The 20,320-nt window shown below is 44.4% G+C and overlaps 1 protein-coding gene across 2 annotated transcripts in view; it reads right to left on the bottom strand.

Annotated features, from left to right (window-relative positions):
- Positions 1–177: 177 nt before the first annotated feature.
- XPO5 (exportin 5) overlaps positions 178–20,320 on the bottom strand; it is a 48,421-nt gene continuing 28,278 nt past the window's right edge. For both annotated transcript variants that reach the window (XM_058734079.1, XM_058734078.1), the window contains 13 exons: positions 20,134–20,315; positions 10,756–10,856; positions 8,882–8,978; positions 6,986–7,122; positions 6,239–6,336; positions 5,636–5,682; positions 5,088–5,185; positions 4,462–4,524; positions 3,238–3,320; positions 2,670–2,777; positions 2,398–2,535; positions 2,054–2,218; positions 178–1,890 (listed from right to left, as the gene is read on the bottom strand). In XM_058734079.1, the coding sequence (XP_058590062.1) occupies positions 1,753–1,890; positions 2,054–2,218; positions 2,398–2,535; positions 2,670–2,777; positions 3,238–3,320; positions 4,462–4,524; positions 5,088–5,185; positions 5,636–5,682; positions 6,239–6,336; positions 6,986–7,122; positions 8,882–8,978; positions 10,756–10,856; positions 20,134–20,315 (1,455 nt within the window). In that variant the 3' untranslated portion in view covers positions 178–1,752. The remainder of the gene's footprint in view (positions 1,891–2,053; positions 2,219–2,397; positions 2,536–2,669; positions 2,778–3,237; positions 3,321–4,461; positions 4,525–5,087; positions 5,186–5,635; positions 5,683–6,238; positions 6,337–6,985; positions 7,123–8,881; positions 8,979–10,755; positions 10,857–20,133; positions 20,316–20,320) is intronic.

Genomic DNA, 20,320 nt, shown 5'->3' on the forward strand with positions numbered 1-20,320 from the left:
GGCTGCTTGGTCTAGGTCTGTCAGGAATAGATGTCTTTTTCTGGCTGGCATGCTGTTTTGAGAAAGCTTGACAGCAGGTTCATGGTCACAGTTCTTCCTGTCCAGTCCCTTTAGCAGGATGCTCCGGAGCAATGACCCTAGAGTATGTCACTGGTTTGAAAAAGGCAGATGGGGACCTTTCTGTATGAAACTGAGATTTTTACTGACATGCAGATGTGCTTTAGAGTTAATGTTTCTACAAAAAGGTTCTATAAACAATAGAAAACTTCTAGCATGAAGTCACAGGATGTTAAAAATACTACAGCACAATAAATACAACTGTGCCCTCCACAGCCCCAACCATAGAGAGGAGTAGGCAGCCATCAAGTTTGGAGGGAAACATGCTTTGAGATGGCCTTCATAGTCAACAGGAAGCAGCCCAAAGCACCACCCGGAAAGAGGGCATGGGGCAAACCTGTGCCATAGAAACAGCTACATAGAACTTCCAAGTCCCATTTCCCCAGGTTGGCCTCTTTCCGACCCTGCCCAGGGACCACCAGCTCACAGGTGGAGCTTGAGCCCAGGCTGTTCTGCACAGTCCTTACCAAAACTGTCATCAGTGGACTGGATTGAGGACAGGTCTCTATACAGAATGCAGACATACTCTATATGGTTTCTGTATAAATGAAGCCTGTATATGGCCAGTAGTGACCTCAAGGCTAGGGTCTTGCATTCACATCCCCTCTGCTTACAGGGCCATCTAGTGACCTTGAGAACAGAGTGGAGCCTCACAATACAGGTTGTGACAGGAAGGCATATTTTTTCTTCTGGAAATGGTCCATGAGAGAAGTGACCAGGGACCCAAAAGACCAGGAGATTTTTGAAGGCACCTGGACTCAACTAGTCCTAGGAGAGACCAGTGGCTTTGCCAGCTGCTTGTCACAGACATAGCCTAGCTGGTGTGCATTATCCTCAGATGCCAATGGCATCACGTGACACTAGATAGGGTACTGTGGCTCTTATGCCTGAGTGGACCCTGGGGCTGGGGAACCCACACTGAGGGACTGTGCATGGAATATGTATGAGCTCTATAATGGGATGCCAGAAAGTACTCCAGAGAGTGGCCCAGCCCTGGTCCCTGATGGTACCACACTTGACACTGCATTCAGAGCCTAGCAGTAGTCTGTACCATGGATCCCATCAGGTGACCAGATTCTTGCTCAAAATAGAAAGGAAACTGGCCAGATTCAGTTCAGCACTCAGCACCTGACCCAGACATGCCCCTGAGGGATGGGGAAGGTTTTCCACCAGCCCAGCAGCAAAGGGACTCCGTGGGACTTGCAGTGGCCCAGGCGAAACTCTGGCGTAAGCAGTGCGGGACCAAGCCCTTGTGCAAGCCCCGCTAGTCTCAGTGTTGGGTGTAGCACCCCTAGTGACCCCTCTACACAGGTGTATGGCTACATGGGGATGGGAGGGCTTGGGGAGTAGGGCCAGTCTGCTCTAGCTTTTCTTTCTTAGAAAAGGTGAAACTCCAAGTAGAATGATGGGAGATCTAGACAGAATGGTGTGAGCGCAAACTCCCTTTCTTGATACCTTAGGTATCATTACTTGTGCCTTGCACAGAGCCCACTCTCTCCAGCTCCAGACCTGGATTTCTCTCCAGGCTGACAATGGTGGAAAGTGAAGTGGCGGTGGAGAGGGGCCTAGAGATTAGCTATGAAGGGGAAGAAGAGATGACAATAAAGGCCAAGGAAGAATGCCCAAAAGTTTGATTCAGGGTTCAAAGATGGTGGCCAGGCCGCCCTCCTCGTTGTCCAGCACCTCCGTCTCCAGCATTGGCTTTGTTTTTTTGAAAAGTGAGGGAAGATTCTTAATGTGGACTTCTTTGCGGAACTGTTCTCCTAAGGGTTTCTGTGGAAAACAAAGGAAAAGAATTGATGCTGGGCCCTGAGTAGTGGGTTGTTTCAAAGATTATGACTACAGCTGGCGTCCGGTCTGCCTGTACACATGGTCTAAGAAGACCACTAGGGTAGGTCAAGCTGGTTGGGAGCACCAGGGAAGGCACATGACCTACCCCGATGCAGCCAGCAATGAGGCGTTTGAATTGGTCCTTCCGGCGCTTGTCCGCCACTTTCTGCAGAGAGGGGTTCAACAGCTTGCAGTCAAACTGGTCCAGAGAGTCCTTCTGTATGTCAGGGATCTGCTCCATCACAGCTCTTATCTCCAGGTACCTGGGACGCTGTGGAGTGGGGATATAAAACCACTCAATGGGGTAGGTTGGGCCTTGCCACCTTTCCTCTGACCCCACCACACCCACCTCTTCGGGCAGCTGTCTACTTTTATGAAGGCCCAACTGCCTGGGAGCATGCCCCTCAAGATGAAGCTGCAGCCAGCCCTGCCTGTGCTTTCTGCACTCACCAGTGCCTCGTATATCTGGAAGGCCAGGTGGACCAGGGAAGCCATGCAGCCGTCGTGCTGCCCGTGCGTCTGTAAGCCCTTCAGCACGCTGGTGAAAAGCCATGTAACAGCATCTGCGAGCAGTGTCCCCGACAGCACCTGGGGACACAGCTGTGCTCAGGGCCAAAGGATTACTCTCTGAAAGCCCCAGCAACCCGATTCTTCCAACTGATTCAGTCAATCCTCATGACCCCAGCCTTTCATAAGGAGTGAGAAGGGGTGAATAACCATACTTGTTTGAGCAGAGGCCAGCAGAGCTGTGTGGTCGTCCTCTGACAGGACAGAGTATCCTTCCAAGCAAGGGAATTGAAGGCTGTAATTAATAGCGCCGTACAAACATCCTAGCAGAAAAGGATGAAGGATTACAATGAGAAAATTTACACATTAATTTTCTGAGTATTCCTATACATGAGAAGCTGGGATTTTAACAGTTGAGGAGGAACATGACAAAAATAGCAACTGAGGACAAACTTCCCTCCTCTCTATGTATATCTAGCAGTCAAAAAGAAGAAAAAACCACCAATATAGAAGTGAAAACCAATGTGCAAGGAGACCAAGCTCAGGCCTGGGGGAGGCTGAACACCACAGTGTGCCCGTGTTGTTTTTCTGAAAGCCTCTGCCCATGCTAGCATGGGAGACACCTTGACCTTTTCTACTGCTTTCTGGAGGCTTTAGGAACCAGGAAGTTAATAAAGCAGCATTAGCCCCCCAAAATTCTTTGATGGCATCACAGATTGAGAAAAGTGGAAACTGGTACCATACCAGGAAAGGAGAAAAACATCACCTGTCCCCTCCACACACCTCATGCTTCATTAGACATTTGCCCAGGTCTGTAAGCTCCGCCATGGCTGAGGGGGCTACCTCTGTGGCCATCATCTCTTCATCTGTAAGCAAAGAGATATTAAGCTTCATCCTTTCAGAACAGAGAAGAGGATCCTGTTCTGATAGAAGTCCACCAAGTAAAGGAAACCTGAGTAACCTGGGCTGACTGGTAAGTAAGTAGTCCTGGACAGCCCCCCAACTTCATGGAAGGGTGTAGAAGCCCAGCTCATGGCAGGTCTAGAGACACATCTGGCTGCAGTCAGTTACGCATCCAACTTCCACTCAGGTCACGATCTCACGGTTCATGAGTTTGAGCCCTGTGTCAGGCTCTGTGCTGACAGCTCGGAGCCTGGAGCCTGCTTCAGATTCTGTGCCTCCCTCTCTGCCCCTCCCCCACTCACACTCTGTCTCTCTTAAAAAAATAAACAAAAACAAAAACAAAAGAGAAAATAGTGGGAAACTCTGTACAGTTACTTAAAAATGAGGACCCCACTGTAGCAGACACTTAGTTACTGGGGATGTAACAGGAATAGGAAAAAGTCCCTTCCCTGATAGTTTACATTCTAATGAGGAAGACAGGTGACAAATGAACAAGTGAAATAAAACAATGTCAGGCAGTGATAAGTGCTATGAAGAAAAATAAAGCAAAGGAAGAATAAGCGTGGCTGGGTTGTTTTTTTATGTTTTATTTATTTTTTGAGAGACAGAGGGGGAGAGAGGGAGAATGGGTGGGGGAGGGGCAGAAAGAGGGACAGAGGATCTGAAGTGGGTTCTGCGTGGACAGGCTGACAGCAGCGAGCCCAACACAGAGCTCGAACTCACAAATGACAAGATCATGACCTGAGCTGAAGTCGGATGCTCAACTGACTGAGCCACCCAGGCCCCCCACTAGTTTTTATAGGTTGATTATGGAACACCTCTCAGAGGTGACAACTGAGCAGAGTATCTGAATGAAGCAGGGGAACAGGCCACGTATACAGTTGGGAGGAAAATTATCCTAATAGAGGAAATAGCAAGTGCAAAAGCTCGGAGGTGGGAGTATGCCGGAGGAACACAGCAAAAGAGCCAACAGAGAGAAAAGCTAGATGTACATCTCACCCACCCCAAACTGCTAGTTCTACAGGAACTGACCTGGCTACAAAAGGGACAATATTTAGGAGTCTAAGGGCAGACCTCTGAGGGCCAAACAACAAGCTCACTTACCATCTCCATCTGTAGGCGGAGCAGTACCATGGTCAGCACCTTTCTTTGAAACACAGCATACCGCTAAAGCAAGAAAGGGGGGTTACTGGACTGAACAATAGCCACCTCAGGCCAATGAATTCCAAACGGTCTTCAGGCAGGTGAAGATGGGGGAAAGTGGGACACTGTCCAGGCACAAAATCACTTTTACCAGGAGAAACAGAGGTGTTTGACCAGACTGCTCTGGTCCCTCTTTAAGTTCAGCTAACTAGAGAGAAATTATAGGATTCTCGGAGTAAGTAACCAAAAGAGGAAGCCTGATACATCCTTGGTCTATTTTGGATCCCAAACAAATGAAATGACCAACAAAGAAAATTGGGCATCTTCATGTCGTCTAAGAATTAAGAATTCTCCATATTCTGACAAAACTAGGAAGTTACTCCTACCATTGATCGAAATTCCTCTTGCTTTGCAATTCGTAGGATGTCCTTAAGTTGATTTGACTACCTGGTTTCTATCTAGTTAATTATTTCTTAATTAATCTGTCAGTATTGCTGTAAACATGCCTTAAGGGAGGTGGGTGAGTGACCAGTTCTTCTTCTAGAAAAAGTCTTCTCTACTACCCCTAATTCCCACATGCCACTTACTGATTAGGTCCATGACTTCTCGGGTTAACATCCTCACCAGTTGTTCCTCTAACATCTCTTGAGACTCTGGGTTTTCATCTGCGGTCTCATCTTCTCCACTGCAGAAAAGCAGGGGGCCAAGTTCCATGGGAGTGCAAAAGGGAAGGTCAAGGAAAACAGTGACCTTAACCAGACCCTCTGTGCTCATTTCCTTCTCCTGGCTCCCTTTGGTCTACATTTCACACAAATGTTGGGAACGGACAGCAATGATCCACTGAGGAAGACGTTATTATTTGACAATATCCAGTTGGATAGAGGTCCTGGATCAAAATCCAAAGTGGATAAGGATGTCTCAGTATCCTCCTAAGGCAGCTGAAGATGCCCCCTATGAAGACTTGACCTGAGTATGCCTAATGGTCACAGACAAGCCATCTACCATCCAGGCTGAGGATGACCATAACCTAGTGCTTTCTAGCCTTGAATGGCAGAACTTCCCCTTCCCACTGTCTCTCATCTCCCACCCCAAAGCTGGCTGCCAGTACTTCCACAGGAGGAGAGATGTTCCTTACCACAGCAGGCTCCTCTGGTTGATGACGTGCCATTTTTGGGAAAGCCTCTGGGAAAACAAAAGGGAAATAAATGGCAGTAGTGGTGAGGAGGTTGGAACACACAATATCTAAGTCTACTTCATGATTAGAATTAGCCAAGGATGATTCTAGATCTCAACGACAGAGCCCTGGGAGACCCCATAAGGTAAACAAAGTGACGAGGACAGTGTACGAAACACTTCTTTGCTTCAAAAGGATCAACAATACTATAGAATTCCCAGGTCTCTCTGGACACATCTGTTCTCCACCCAGCTGGTCCTCCTGCTTAATTCCACCATCAGGGAAACAGACCCAGGGGAAGCACTCCCCTGACCACCTCTCCTCAGTTAATAGGAGGTCAGGAGCAGAAGTGGAGTCTGCAGGTCTTCAAGGGCAACCAAACCAGTTTAGTTCTCGGGGGTGCTCAATCCACTGCAGCAAGGAAAAGTCTGCTGGAGTGGGACAGCTGTGTGGCCATCTGGACAGAGCCAGGAAATACTTTCAGGAACTCCTGACTTGCAAGACTCATGAGAGGCCAACCTGCCCAAGAGGGCTCTTTGCTATCCTTTCTGACCGATCTCTTACCATGTGGAGGTAGGTGAAAAGAGGTCCAAGGATTGGAGACACCAGGGCTTCATAGTGCTCTGGGGGACAGAAGAGCACCAGAGGCTTCACAAAGACCCATGCCGCGGCAGGTTAAGAAGTTTTAGAACATGAGCACATACCCCTCCCATTCCAAGGCATCCCCTCACCTGCCAGGCTGGAAACCTGCCAGGCAGCAGGCTATGCCCTCGGGCAGAGTCAACCCCCAAAGGACCTGCAAGATGCCATGGACATTCTGTCTTAACAGGCAAAACTCTTCAAGCTCTTTTCCAGAAATCCCAGGCTGCCCATTATGGGCACTTATTTGCCTGGAAGGAAAAAAGAAGAGGGACACCTTCATAATAAACTCTCTTTTACCATTCTCCTTGTAACTTCTGGGAAGAGAGATACTCTCGAAAACAGAAAAGAGTCCAAATGAGAATGAAGTATGAGGAGGCACCTGACAGGATACAGAAAAGAGATAAAAGCTTTTATCTTTCACATTTCCAAGAAGTGGGATGGTCAAGATCTACCCCTCAGGAGAACACTTTCAAGACCCCTGGACTGCCTTCATATTTTTCCTGCCATTTATATGAATCTTTTTTTCTGTTTAATGGGGTTATCACACACATAGATAAAGGGTTCCATCTATTCCACACTGCTGAGCTCTGCCTCCTCCGGTGTCTGACAGCTGTTCCTGTCTTCAATCTTCTGGCCCTCTGGGTTATCTAGGGACTTTGGAAAGGATATGAAGCATGGGTCTGAGTCGGTAGTCGGGAATATTGTTCAAGTTGACAAAGGCCGAGCTGAGGAGCTGAGTAGCAAGGTGCTCCACGGTGTAAAAGTCCTGCTGCATGGAAGGACCTGCCTTCCCTAGGATATGGAAACTGTAAGGGAAAAACCACAGCATTTACATCCCACATTTGTTATTATTAGCTCTGAATGCCCCAGGAATTTCTAGTCTACACTTCTCAGCTAGAAAAGAAACTGCATTTACTCCTTAAGAGAACTTAAGCTTAATCAGTAACACACCCCTCACCCACCTTTAATCTTAGACACTTGATAGATGTTTATTTATTTTGAGAGAGAGCAGAGAGCATGTGTGAGTGGGGGAGGGGCAGGGGGAAGGACTGAGGGAGGGAGGGAGGGAGGGAGGGAGGGAGAGAGAGATAAAGAGAGAAAGAGAAAGAGAAAGAAAGAAAGAGAAAGAGAAAGAGAAAGAGAAAGAGAAAGAGAAAGAGAAAGAGAAAGAAAATCCCAAGCAGGCTCTGTGCTGTCAGTGCAGAGCCTGACATGGGGCTCGATCCCATGAACCATGAGATGATGACCTGAACTGAAACCAAGAGTTGGATGCTCAACTGACTGAGCCAGCCAGGTGCCCCGATGTAGCATCTTTTTATTTATTTATTTTTTTTAAAAATTTTTTTTCAACGTTTTTTTATTTATTTTTGGGACAGAGAGAGACAGAGCATGAACGGGGGAGGGTCAGAGAGAGAGGGAGACACAGAATTGGAAACAGGCTCCAGGCTCCGAGCCATCAGCCCAGAGCCCGACGCGGGGCTCAAACTCACGGACCGCGAGATCGTGACCTGGCTGAAGTCGGACGCTTAACCGACTGCGCCACCCAGGCGCCCCAATGTAGCATCTTTTTAAAGACAGATGTTGGCACCCAAGAGCAACAATAGCAATCATTACTTCATAAGCAATATGGATTGTCAATGAAGATTCTCTTTTTGTTAGCTTGGCTGATTGGAGTGGTGGGTGACTAAGGACAATGCCTGGAGTGTGGTGTGCTACAGGAGGGCAAGTTACCTCCCCATCCTACAACCAGGACCCAAAGACAAAGTCCGGCTAGCTGCCTCCAGAGGCAGCCTGGGTGGCACAGTCAGTCAAGTGTCCAAGTCTTGATTTCAGCTCAGGTCATGATCTCACCGTTTTTGAGATCGAGCCCTGAGCTGGGCTCTGCACTTATAGTGTGGAACCTCCTTGGGGTTCTGTCCCTCTCTCTGTCCCTCCCCTGCTCATGCTCTCACAAAAAAAAAGCAGCTATGAGTAGTGAGGGCTCTGAGAAAATGCATCACCACTCACTGTATCTTATACTGTGGTCTCATCATTTTAGGCACTGGAAGCAGACAAGTTAGGCATAAAATCTCACTCAAGTCATGGCTAGGACTGAGGCACTATGACAATTATAAAAAAAGCATACACATGAAAGCCAGCCAGTTCATTTTGGTGTGACACTACAATCACTGGTTTCCTGTCAAATTCTTGCTTCATCTTACCTGTACACTAGAATTCTACATCGAAAGTCCTATCCATGACATTCCTTTACTATGCATGTCTAAACAGAAAATATGGAGGGGCGCCTGGGTGGCTCGGTTGGTTAAGTGTCCAACTTCGGCTCAGGTGATGATCTCACTTGTTTGTGAATTTGGGCCCCGCATCGGGCTCTGTGCTGAGAGCTCGGAGCCTAGAGCCTGCTTTGGATTCTTGTCACCTTCTCTCTCTGCCCCTCCCCCTCTCACACTCTATCTCTCTCTCTCTCTCTCTCTCTCTCTCTCTCTCTCAAAAATAAACATTAAAAATTTTAAAAAGAAATAAAAAGAAATAAAAAGAAAATATGGGGAGATAGCGTCAGTTCCTTACCAGTTTTCATAGAGGGTGCAGAAGAAACGCTGCATTCTTTCCAAGACCGTTTTGTAGACAGGAGAGTCATTCAGTTCCAAGAGGGGCTGAGGTAATCCTACGGAGAAAGATGGGTCAGGAACATGCTGTTCTGCTGCCAAGGGTCTTACCTGCCAACACCCTACATCAGGCAGGTATGGTTTGGAAGTGGGGGTGAGAAGTGCTGTAAATGCAAAACAGCTGGCCGAGTCTTCTACCAGCTGGAGGTGCTAAGAGCTTCCCTCAGAGTGACTGTTACAACACTGTTTTGGTGGGGAAAGGTGGAAACTATTTAAGTATGCAGGACTTCAGACTAGACCTGGGCACTCCAACTTTTGCTGGGGGTTTCTCCAGATGGGACTTATACCAAAACACACAATGACAGCTCAAAATGATCTCTCCAAAAGCACTGGGAATGCCCTCTTCCCTTTTTCAGTTGTGGAACCTCTTTTTCAAGCAACATTTTAAGCAAAAGCCCAAGATATATAGCAGATCAAAATGATCTGATCATGAAACTAATGAAACCCAAAATGAAAACTAATCATAGTATAATTTAAGAGTTCTATAAGATCCAAAAGATCTATACATCCCATCAGAGACAGTTTTATACTTCAAGTCTTGCTCATGGCTGGAAGCTGCTAGAGGGGAACTGTTTGTCCATTCTAGTATGTTTTGGGTCACCATCTATTTCTACAACAGGAATTCCTGGCTTAGTTTGAATGGCTGAATGGAGGCGAGGGTAATGGGTGGTAAAGCGACAGCTACTTTTTAAATTGATTGCAAGATATTTCTTGGAAGTTCTTCTTCTTTTTTTCCCCCTGTAATGTGGACCTTAATGCAGTGGTGCTACAGGAAATGGTCCAGGACCATGTAGGCCGAGGCAGACACAAGTTCCGGAAAGGCAAACTAACACCCTTCCTTTCATGAATGTCACAGCTGGGGAATGCTCACTGCTTAATCACAACTAGGCCCAGGCAGAGGTTATGGCTGGGAATGAAGAGATACCGTGGGGACTGTGATGGTGAGCCAGCATGAAGCTTTAGAAATGGGCACACGGTTTATTTAGACAACTCTGGATGTCTCTGGCTCTAACTTCTAACCACTGCCTTGCTCTCTATTCCAGCCACATGAGTCACCATTCTCTATTCCCTAGACATACCAAGCTCTTTCCTACATGCCTCAGGATCTTCTACCTGCCATTCTGCTTGCCCACAATGCTCAACATCTTCTCTTGCCCCCCAGCCTGATGAGATCTTTCCTACTCCTCCTTCAAGTCTCCACTAGGAGGTAGTCTTCTGATTCCTCTCCAACACTGGGTGAGGTCTCCCAATAAACACATGGCCACTTTCCTTTACAGCACATGTCACACGATTGCACAGTTATCTGCTAATGGGAAGAATGAGTTAAAGCAACATTCGAATCAAGGTAACAAATGGGAAACATGGTTTAGGATCTATTCCTTTGAAATTTTTGGTAACACATATAATATTTTGCTAATTAAAGCAATTTGAACTTAACCATTTTAACACCTTTTTTCTTCACATATGAAAGCAGGAAAGTATGCTAATATCCTTCATGGCAGAAAACCGTGGTTTATATATAATCTAAAGGCTCTGACACATGCCACTACACAGGGTTAACACAGGGGAGAAACAGCCTCCAAAGACCTCTATATCCTAAGATAATGAAGTAAACGCACTCGTTCCTAGAGACCCTGTAGGAACTCCATGACAAAAACAGTCAAGTAGTGCTAGGTGAGAAGGAGGTGATGACACACAGCACACTGAAGCTGCCTGAGGAGTCCGTGAGAGATAAGGCAAACTTCAAGACAAGAAAAAAAAAGTTAGATTTCTTACCCAAAATAGCAGATTTTTCCGCTTCAAGCATATCCAGAGCCTTTGTGAAAGGCTCTGCCATCTTGGCTAGCATTTCTGGTGCATATAAAGTATTGTGAGTTCTGCAAGAAACAAGGATACTATGTGAACTTTTCCTAGTCTGCTGCAGAAGGAAAGAATGGGTTTCACCTTGTAATTCAGGTGAAATACTTCACATAGACAAGATCTCCCTGTCAACACTGCTCCCTGCAGGGAAAAGAAAATAGGGTATAAACATTTAAATGTTTCCCTGGAAACAGGAATAGAGTATTTGGTTGTATAGTATTCAACACCTAGAAGCAATGAAGATGAGAAGCAAATCCTACAGACAGCTGGATGGCATCACAGTCTAAAGCCAGAAAGGGAAATTCTTTTAATCCTGAGACAATTGCCTAAACACTCCCAATTTGCAGACTGCAGGTGACATAGGATGAAATGTCAGAGGCACTGTGTTTTTATAGGCAGGAACACAGAGAAGGTAATAAAATGCCCCTACTTTTCAGATATTTGGGTCTCACTCTAAGAGCATGGACCCTAGAATGCTCTGATAGTTGTTTCTGCCTCCTCAAAGAAGAGTCACAGTTCCCAACATGAGACCAAAATGACTCACCGGAGCACTCACTGGCTGTGCATGGCTAGGGAGCAATGACCATAGGCCCAAGCTACCTGCCATCCACAGATGTCAGCCCTCTTGCCCATAACCAACGGCACCACTGAACCATCTACAGCCGGAGAGCGTATCTACTTATTTTTCTTCTAAAAGTTAATTATAAAAACATTTCAAACAGAGAGAAAATTACATAAGAGACACCATCAGGATTAAATATTTAAGCAGCACACCGACCAGATCATTTTAGACCATGCTTATTTAAGTTAAAAAAATGCTCAGCACTGTTTTCTTTTCCAGTTTTATTTAAGTAATCTCTGCACCCAACATGGGGCTCAAACTCATGACCCTGAGATCAAGAGTCGCATGCTCTTCTGAGCCAGCCAGGTACCCTCAACATTGTACATCTAATCATTTACACTCAGTACAATCATTTAAACTTTTAGAATACCAATTAATTCCAGTAGGTCTCCCCTGAGAGCTAGTAAGTTTGTCTCCATTTCTAGCAATGAGCTTTTCTGCAGAGGTATCCTTGGGTACATGTGCGAGAGTCTGTTATGTCTCTATGGTGGACACAGACAGGTAGAATCACTGGATACTGGTGCTTTGCAACTCATGGGTTGCAGATACCTTCTTCCGGTCTGTGGCTGATTTGCATACATTGATATTTCCAGTAGGCTTTATGCCCCCTGTTTTTCCCATTTTGGTAAAATACATATAAAATTGAGCATTTTTAAAAAACATTTTTAAGTAATCTCTACACTCAACGTGGGGCTTGAATTTAGAACCCTGAGATTAAGAGTTGCATGCTCTACCAACTGAGTCAGTCAGGCACCCCCAAATTTATCATTTTTAAGCATACAGTTCAGTGGTGCTACATACACTCATACTGTTGTGCAACCTTCACCACCCCCCTCCCCCCATTTTTGGCTTATAAAACTGAAACTCTGTACCTACTAAACAGTATCTCCCCATTCCTCTCTCCCCCAGCTCCTGGCAACCACTATACTGTCTTTATGATTCTGACCATACTAAGCATCTTGTATAACTGGAACCATATAGGATCTGTCCTTTTGTGACTGGTTTATTTCACTTCCTGCTTCCACGTTTTAGCTAGAGTGAATAGTCCTGCTATGAATTTGAGTATATAAATACCTCTTTGAGACCCTGCTTTCAATTCTTTTGAAAACTCACAAATGGAATTGTTGGATCATATAGTTTTTTGTTTTTTTTTTTTGAGGAACCGTTCAACTCTTTTCTGCAGCAGCTGTACCATTTTATATACCCACCAACGCTGTACTCCCACGATTCATATTACTTTGAGTGACCACAGGTTCTTTAGGTTGTTCCTTTTCCCTTAATCTTTTTTTTCATTTTCAGCCTCATTAATTTCCATTGTCCTATCTGCACTTCTTTAAAAAAATTATTTTAGTAATCTCTACACCCAATATGGGACTTGAACTCATGACTCTGAGGTCAATAGTCACATGCTCCTCTGAGCCAGCCAGGCAGCCCTGCACTCTGCTGTTGAAATCCGCCTTTGAATCTCTCTAGTAAATTTTTCATTTCAGTTACTGTACTTCTCAGCTCTAACATTTTTTTGCTTCCTTTTAGGTTTTGTTTCTTTATTGATATTACCATTTTGTTCACACATTATTTCTTTCTCCACATCTTTCTCTAATTCTTTGAGCATCTTTAAGACAGCTGTTTTATTTTCTTAATTAAATTTTTTTTTAATCTTTATTTATTTTTGAAAGAGAGAGAGAGAGAGCATAAATGGGGAAGGGGGAAGGAGACGCAGAATCAGAAGCAGGCACCAGGCTCTGAGCTGTCAGCAAAGAGCCCAACGCGGGGCTCGAACCCATGAACTATGAGATCATGACCTGAGCCGAAGTCGGACACTCAACCGACCAAGCCACCCAGGCGCCCCAAGACAGCTGTTTTCAAGTCTTTGTCCAGTAGATCTCCCATTAGATCTTCTTCAGAGACGGATTCTGTTAATTTATTTTCTCCTCTGAATGGGTCATATTTTCCTGTTTCTTTGCATGCCTTCTGATTTTTGGCTGAACACCAGACATTTGGGTCTAATGTTGTGGTTAATTCTGAAAATCATATTCTCCTTCCCCATCCTGTTGTTTGATTGTTGTAGGCTATCTCTGTGCCAAAGATCCACTGAGGTATTAACTTAATGGTTTTTCAGGTCTTTTCTGAGCCTTTCCCTGGTCATGCATGACCACTTTTTAATTTTCCCCATATATGCAGTTGTTTTAGAATGCCCTAATCTTTAAAGTGTGGCTCACAAAAAGGAAAGGCAAAAAATGAAGGGGGGGAGGGACTGGCCCTTTAAATCTCCTCAATGTTACTTCAGTAGGAAGGGAAGAGGCTTACAACAATGGGAGAAGGTACAATAACCACTGCCAACTTCTGTATCTGCACCTCTGTGATCAGAAGTAGCAATCAGTGATCAGAGCACAGATCTCTAATATTTAGGGAGCTAGATCCATTTTGCTCACCCTGGCTCTGCAAGCTGTGTACAAACTGTTCCAGAAACACCAGCTGCCTGTCAAAGGGCTGGGGTCTGGGTAGCTGCTACTGTGCTAGGAGCTGATATTGATTGAAATTACCACAATTTACTGTTCAAATCTTCCCCTGGAAGGTGCAAGCCTTCAAGATTCCAGAGTTCCAAAATCAACACAGATTCTGCCAATACAACTGTTCTCTAGATGGGGTGACAGATTCCTGGTACTTCCTACTCTGTCATCTTCCTGGGCTTTAGTTTTTTTGTTGCTGTTGTTGATTTATTTATTTTGAGAGAGAGAAAGTGAGAACACGAGTGGGGGAGGGGCAGAAAGAGGGAGAGAGAATCCCAAGCAGGCTCCGTGCTGCCAGCGCAGAGTTCGACACAGGGCTTGAACTCACGAAACCGTGAGATCATTGACCTGAGCTGAAATCAAGAACTGGAGGTTTAACCAACTGAGCCACCCAGGCGTCCCCTCCTGGGCTTTTGTTTTAACACAAACGTACTGACCTTTACCGTGGTTTGTTTTTCTTGCATCTTGTTTAAGAAATCATTCACGGGGCAGGCAAATCTTTGACAGCCACATTAAAAAGGCTTCAGGAGCATTCAGAAAGGAGCAGTTAACTCTCAAGGAGAGAATGAACGGTCAGGTAACATTGGAGTTAAAGCCTGATGACTTAATAGACATTTGAGGCAAAGAAGAGGAAAGGTGAGGGGGAACAGCATGAGCAAAGGTGAGTAAGAGGATGGCACACTTAGAAACAAGGTGGGGGCTGATACGCATATATCACACACTAGTCTCATAGCCCTCCTCCTGTACCAAGGCAGGGGTAGAAGAAACTGCATCCTAAGTTGTGGCCTTGTGGTCATTCTTTAATTTATCTGAGCTTTCTGAGCCTGGCTGTGGCCTAGCGTCACTAAGCCATGGGCATGGATACACTAATAGCCAATTGTTGAATTGCTGCTAAATGCAGTTGTGCCCCAAGTTTGTGCTCATTTCCTGGAATGAAGAGTAACACAAAAGACTACATTTTTCCTTTTAAAGATTTTATTTTTAAGTAATCTCTACACCCAATGTGGAGCTTGAACTCACAACCTCAAGATCAGGAATCACATGCTCCACCAATGGAGCCAGCCAGGCGCCCTGAAAATTAATCATTTTGAAATGTATACAATTCAGTGGTATTTATGACATTCACAATGTTGTGCAATCACCAGCTCAACTTTTAAAGGTTTCACACCAGGGAACTATAGGGGCCAAGGAACTATAGGGGCCAAGGACAGATCACATTCTTCCCCCATAACCATTAAGTAGAATAGTTACAGGGGGCCTGGGTGGCTCAGTTGGTTAAGCATCCTACTCTTGATCTTGGCTCAGGTTATGATCTCACGGTTTGTGAGATGGAGCCCTACACCAGGCTCAGTGCTGTCAGTGTGAAGCCTGCTTGGGATTCTTTCTCCCTCTGCCTTCCCCTGCACACTTGCACTAAAAATGTAGGAACAGTTAAGTAGTAGCAGGTTATCTCCATTTCTCCCTTCCCGCAACTTCTGGCAACCACCAATTTACTGTTTCTATAGATTTACCTATTCTAGATATTTCACACAAAGGGAATTACACAATAGTGGTCTTCTGTGTCTGGCTTCTTTCACTTAGCATAATGTTTTCAAGATTCAGCTACATTATAAAATGCTAACAGTACTTCATTCCTTCTTATGGCTGAACAAAATCCCATTATGTGCACGTACAATGTTTTGTTCATCCATTCAACCACGGAAGGACATTTGAGTTGTTTCCACCAAATGGCTACCATGATACAGTGCTGGAAGAACAACTGTCAGCAAGTATTCGTCTGCGTCAACAAGTGTTCGTTTGTGTACTTATTGGCAATTCTTTTGGGTACATACGTGTGAGTGGAAATGCTAAGTCGTGTAATTCTATATTTAATTTTCTGAAAAGTTGCCAAAGTATTTTCCATAGTAGTTGAACCATTTTACGTTCCCATAGGCAATGAACAAGGGTTTCTCCTCATCCTTGTCAACACGTAGAATTTTGTTTTTTTTTTAAATTATTACTTTTTGGGGCACCTGGGTGGCTCAGTTGGTTAAGCCTCCAACTTCAGTTCAGGTCATGATCTCACAGTTTGTGGGTCTGAGCCCTGCGATGGGCTTCCTGCTGACAGCCCAGAGCCTGGAGCCTGCTTCAGATTGTGTCCCCCTCTCTCTCTGCTCCTCCCCCACTCACATTCTCTCTCAAAAATAAACATGAAAAAAACATTTTTTAAAAAAATTATTACTTTTTATTACAACCATCCTCCTGAATGTGGAATGGTAGCTCATAGTTTTGATTTGCATTTTCCTAATGTCTAATGATGATGAGCATATTTTCATGGGCTTGTTGGCCATTTGATAACTTCTTTGGAACAATGTCTGTTCAGGTTTTTGCCCATTTTTTTAACGTTTTAATGTTTATTTTTATTTTTGAGAGACAGAGCATGAGCGGGGGAGGGGCGGAGGGAGAGGAGGAGGAGAGGGGGAGAGGGGGAGAGGGGGAGAGGGGGAGAGGGGGAGAGGGGGAGAGGGGGAGAGGGAGAATCCAAAGCAGGCTCCAGGCTGTCAGCACAGATACTGACGCAGGGCTTGAACTCACGAATCGTGAGATCATGACCTGAGCCGAAGTCAGACGCTTAACTGACTGAGCCACCCAGGTGCCCCTCTTTTGCCCATTTTCTGATTGGGTCATCATTTTACAGGTCTTATGGCAGCACCGAATTATTTTGAGAATTAACTTTATAGTGAATTGAGACTGAGGAGTTTGAAACTGAGAAGTTTGAGTCCCCTAACTTTGTTCTTCTTTTTCAAGATTGTTTTAGCTTTCTGGGGCCCCTTGCAATTCCATATTAATCTGAAGATCCCAACTTTTCTATTTCTGCAAAAAAGGCCATTGGAATTTTAACAAGGATTGCACTGAATCTGTAGTTTGCTTTGTGTAGTTTTCTATCTTAACAAAAGTAAATCTTCCAATTCATGATTATGGGATTCCTTTCCATTTATTTAGATCATCTTTAATTTCAGGAATGTTTTGTACTGCTCAGTGGTGTCCATCTGACCCACTAGGAATGACACTGTCCAACAGAAATATGATGTAAGCCACATAAGCCAATTAAAATTTTCTAGCCAGGCAAACTTAAAAAAGCAAAAACAAGTTACATTAATTATATTTAATTAACCCAATGCACCAAAAAAAAAAAAAAATCAAAAACAAACAAAAAACAAAAAACCCATCATTTCAACATCAATACAAAAAATTATTAACAAGATATATCACATTCCTTCTTTGTACTAAGTTTTCGAAATCTGGTGTGTATTTTATACTTAAACCTTGCCTCAATTCAGATTAATCACATTTCAAGTGCTCAAGAGCCAGTCTTGTGTTATAAGACTATTTGACAAGGAGTTAAAACTCAAAGCTCCAATACACAACTGGAGGGAATGTAAATGAGTACATCCCTTTAGAAAACTATCTGGTTCTAGACGTCTATAAAACCGAAAATATGCATATCTTATAAACTAAGAACTCCACTCCTACATGTAGGATTCCGTCCCAACCCAACAGAAATTATGTGTACACCAAACACATTTACTAGAATACAAACTGCAGCACCACTGCACTGTTGGTCATAATGAAATGCTGGAAACTACTGAAAAGTCAATGCTAAATGACTAAGTGACAGCATAATTACATGATAGACTACCACACCTGCAACGAGAATGAACAAACCACAACTACATGCAGTAACTTGGATGACTCTCACAAACATGTTACTGAGCAAGAGAAGCCGGACAAGAAGGCATGCATGCTTCTGACTAATAAAGCTCAGAAAACCAGGCAAAATGTTGAAAGGTAAGAATAGTGGTTACCCTTGAGGAGTGGGTTAATGACCGTTTGCTAATGTTGTTTGTTGATCTGGATGCTGATCACACGGATGTGTCCGCTTTGTGAAAATTCATCTACATGCACCCATAATTCCTATCGTTTTCTTATATCTGTTTGTGCCCTTATATACTTCAAGATAAAATTTACTGAAAAAAACAAGACAAAACTCTAATAGCTCCAGATGTACATGACTTAAAAGAATGGAACTGCTCCATAACCATGGTAAACACTTTTCAAAATCTCTTTTGATTGACTTTGGGATTTTTCAAAAACACTGAACTCTTAGAAAAGTATAGGGACAACCATACTATTGAGGTCTCGCCAAAACAGAAACGAACCATCTTTCCAAGTCTGGGTTCTTACCACATGGCCTCCAGCCACAAGCCTAGAAAGGCCCAGTTGATGTGTGTGTTGCTACCCGGCCTCATCACTTTCAGTTTTCTCCAAGCTACAGAAGAACCTTTTGGTTTTAAAAACATCAATATGGGAAAAAAAACTTTCTTTGATTAAATATTTTACTACATTCTCAGTATGCATGCCCTACTTCTTTATTGAAATCTTTCTTCTTTTTGAAATCAGAACAAAATACTGCATATTTCCACAGACATATCCCCAGTGACCACTCTTTCAGATACTCCAGCTCTCCAATTTGGTCAATATTAAGACCTTTGATTCTTTTTTTTTTTTTAACATTTTTTACTTATTTTTGGGACAGAGAGAGACAGAGCATGAACGGGGGAGGGGCAGAGAGAGAGGGAGACACAGAATCGGAAACAGGCTCCAGGCTCCGAGCCATCAGCCCAGAGCCTGACGCGGGGCTCGAACTCACGGACCGCGAGATCGTGACCTGGCTGAAGTCGGACGCTTAACTGACTGCGCCACCCAGGCGCCCCTTAAGACCTTTGATTCTTAAGCTGATGATCTAGGGAGTATGCTTCTAGGGCAGCGTCCCAAAGACATGAGTAATTTGGCTCGCCCAGTTGAGATGCTGCTCTTCCCACCGAGTAAGAGGCCAAAAGCACTGGAACGGAGCTCTAACCTACATATAACTCAGAAATACTATAAAATATAAAAAAGGAATCAAACTTTGCCTTGGCCAGTAAGAACTAAATTCTAGCTATAACCTACTTTTCACTGTCGAATGTCCCTGAATCATCAAATATACCTCAGGTAACCAACAAGCCTAGGCTTGGCCTACTTCCACTTTACACTAGGCTCCTACGATTTGTAACAGTGACTCTGAACCTTTAGTGTATGCACAAACCACCTGGGGATCTTGTTAAAAAACAGATTCAGATTTAATACTAGAGTGGGGCCCCAATTCTGTATTTCAGACAAGTTCTCAGGTGACACTAATGCTGCTGGTCTGAGGAGGAACATGTATCATGCTTTCCTCTGCCACGTTCAGCCACTGCATGTTTGGTCCATTTGAGAGTCATTATTCATAAATTCAGATGAGCTCATTTGAATACCACCCAGAAGGACTACTAGAGAAAGCAACTGTCCTGCTTCCAACAATTTGTTTAGTGACAAAAATCTGGACAAATAAAACCTAAAGTAAAAAGCAGGGATAAAGCATAAAGAAGTCGGGGTGCCTGGGTGGCTCAGTAGGTTAAGCGTCCGACTTTGGCTCAGGTCATCATCTCGCCGTTCCGGAGTTCAGGCCCCATGTCCAGCTCTGTGCTGACAGTTCAGTGCCTGGAACCTGTTTCAGAGTCTGTGTTTCCCTCTCTCTCTCTGAACCCCCTCCCCCACTGCTCACGTTCTCTCTCTCTTAAAAATAAATAAACATTAAAAAAAAATTAAAGGGGCGCCTGGGTGGCTCAGTCGGTTAAGCGTCCAACTTCGGCTCAGGTCATAATCTCATAGTTAATGAGTTCGAGCCCTGTGCACTGGGCTTTGTGCTGACAGCTCAGAGCCTGGAGCCTGCTTCAGATTCTGTGTCTCCCTCACTCTCTCTGCCCCTCCCCTGCTTGCACTCTGTCTCTCTTTCAAAAATAATAAACATTAAAAAAAATTTTTTTTTTTTAAAGTATAAAGGAATAGAGGAACACAGAGGAAAGGCTCAAAATGAGAAAAGCCATTTTGGGATTAGGTTCCACGTGTTCACTTGGACAGCAACACTTAAGCAAGCGAGAGCTAGAATTATTTTTAAAAAGAGACCCCAATCTAGAGAGAAAGAAGACCTAATCCCCCATTTACTACCACCATGATCTGAAGAAATGTAAGGAGATTACACTTCTGAGATTCTTAAGGTAAAAGAAACCCACCAACAACAGAAAAACTATTATTCCAACTCACCTTATAAGGGCAAGCAAATTGTCAAGAAGTTTCAGAATCTGTTCTGTGCAAGGGTTACGGAAGATTGGATTGCCACTGGGTGTATAACCCACGACGAATCCCCCAGCTTTGGCCTCTTCTAGGTCAGTGGGCCAGCAAGTTCGCTTCACAACACCCAGAATACTATATACACAAAAGCTCATCTATA

Source organism: Neofelis nebulosa, chromosome 6 (genome assembly GCF_028018385.1).
Source record: "Neofelis nebulosa isolate mNeoNeb1 chromosome 6, mNeoNeb1.pri, whole genome shotgun sequence".
Lineage (NCBI taxonomy): Eukaryota > Metazoa > Chordata > Mammalia > Carnivora > Felidae > Neofelis > Neofelis nebulosa.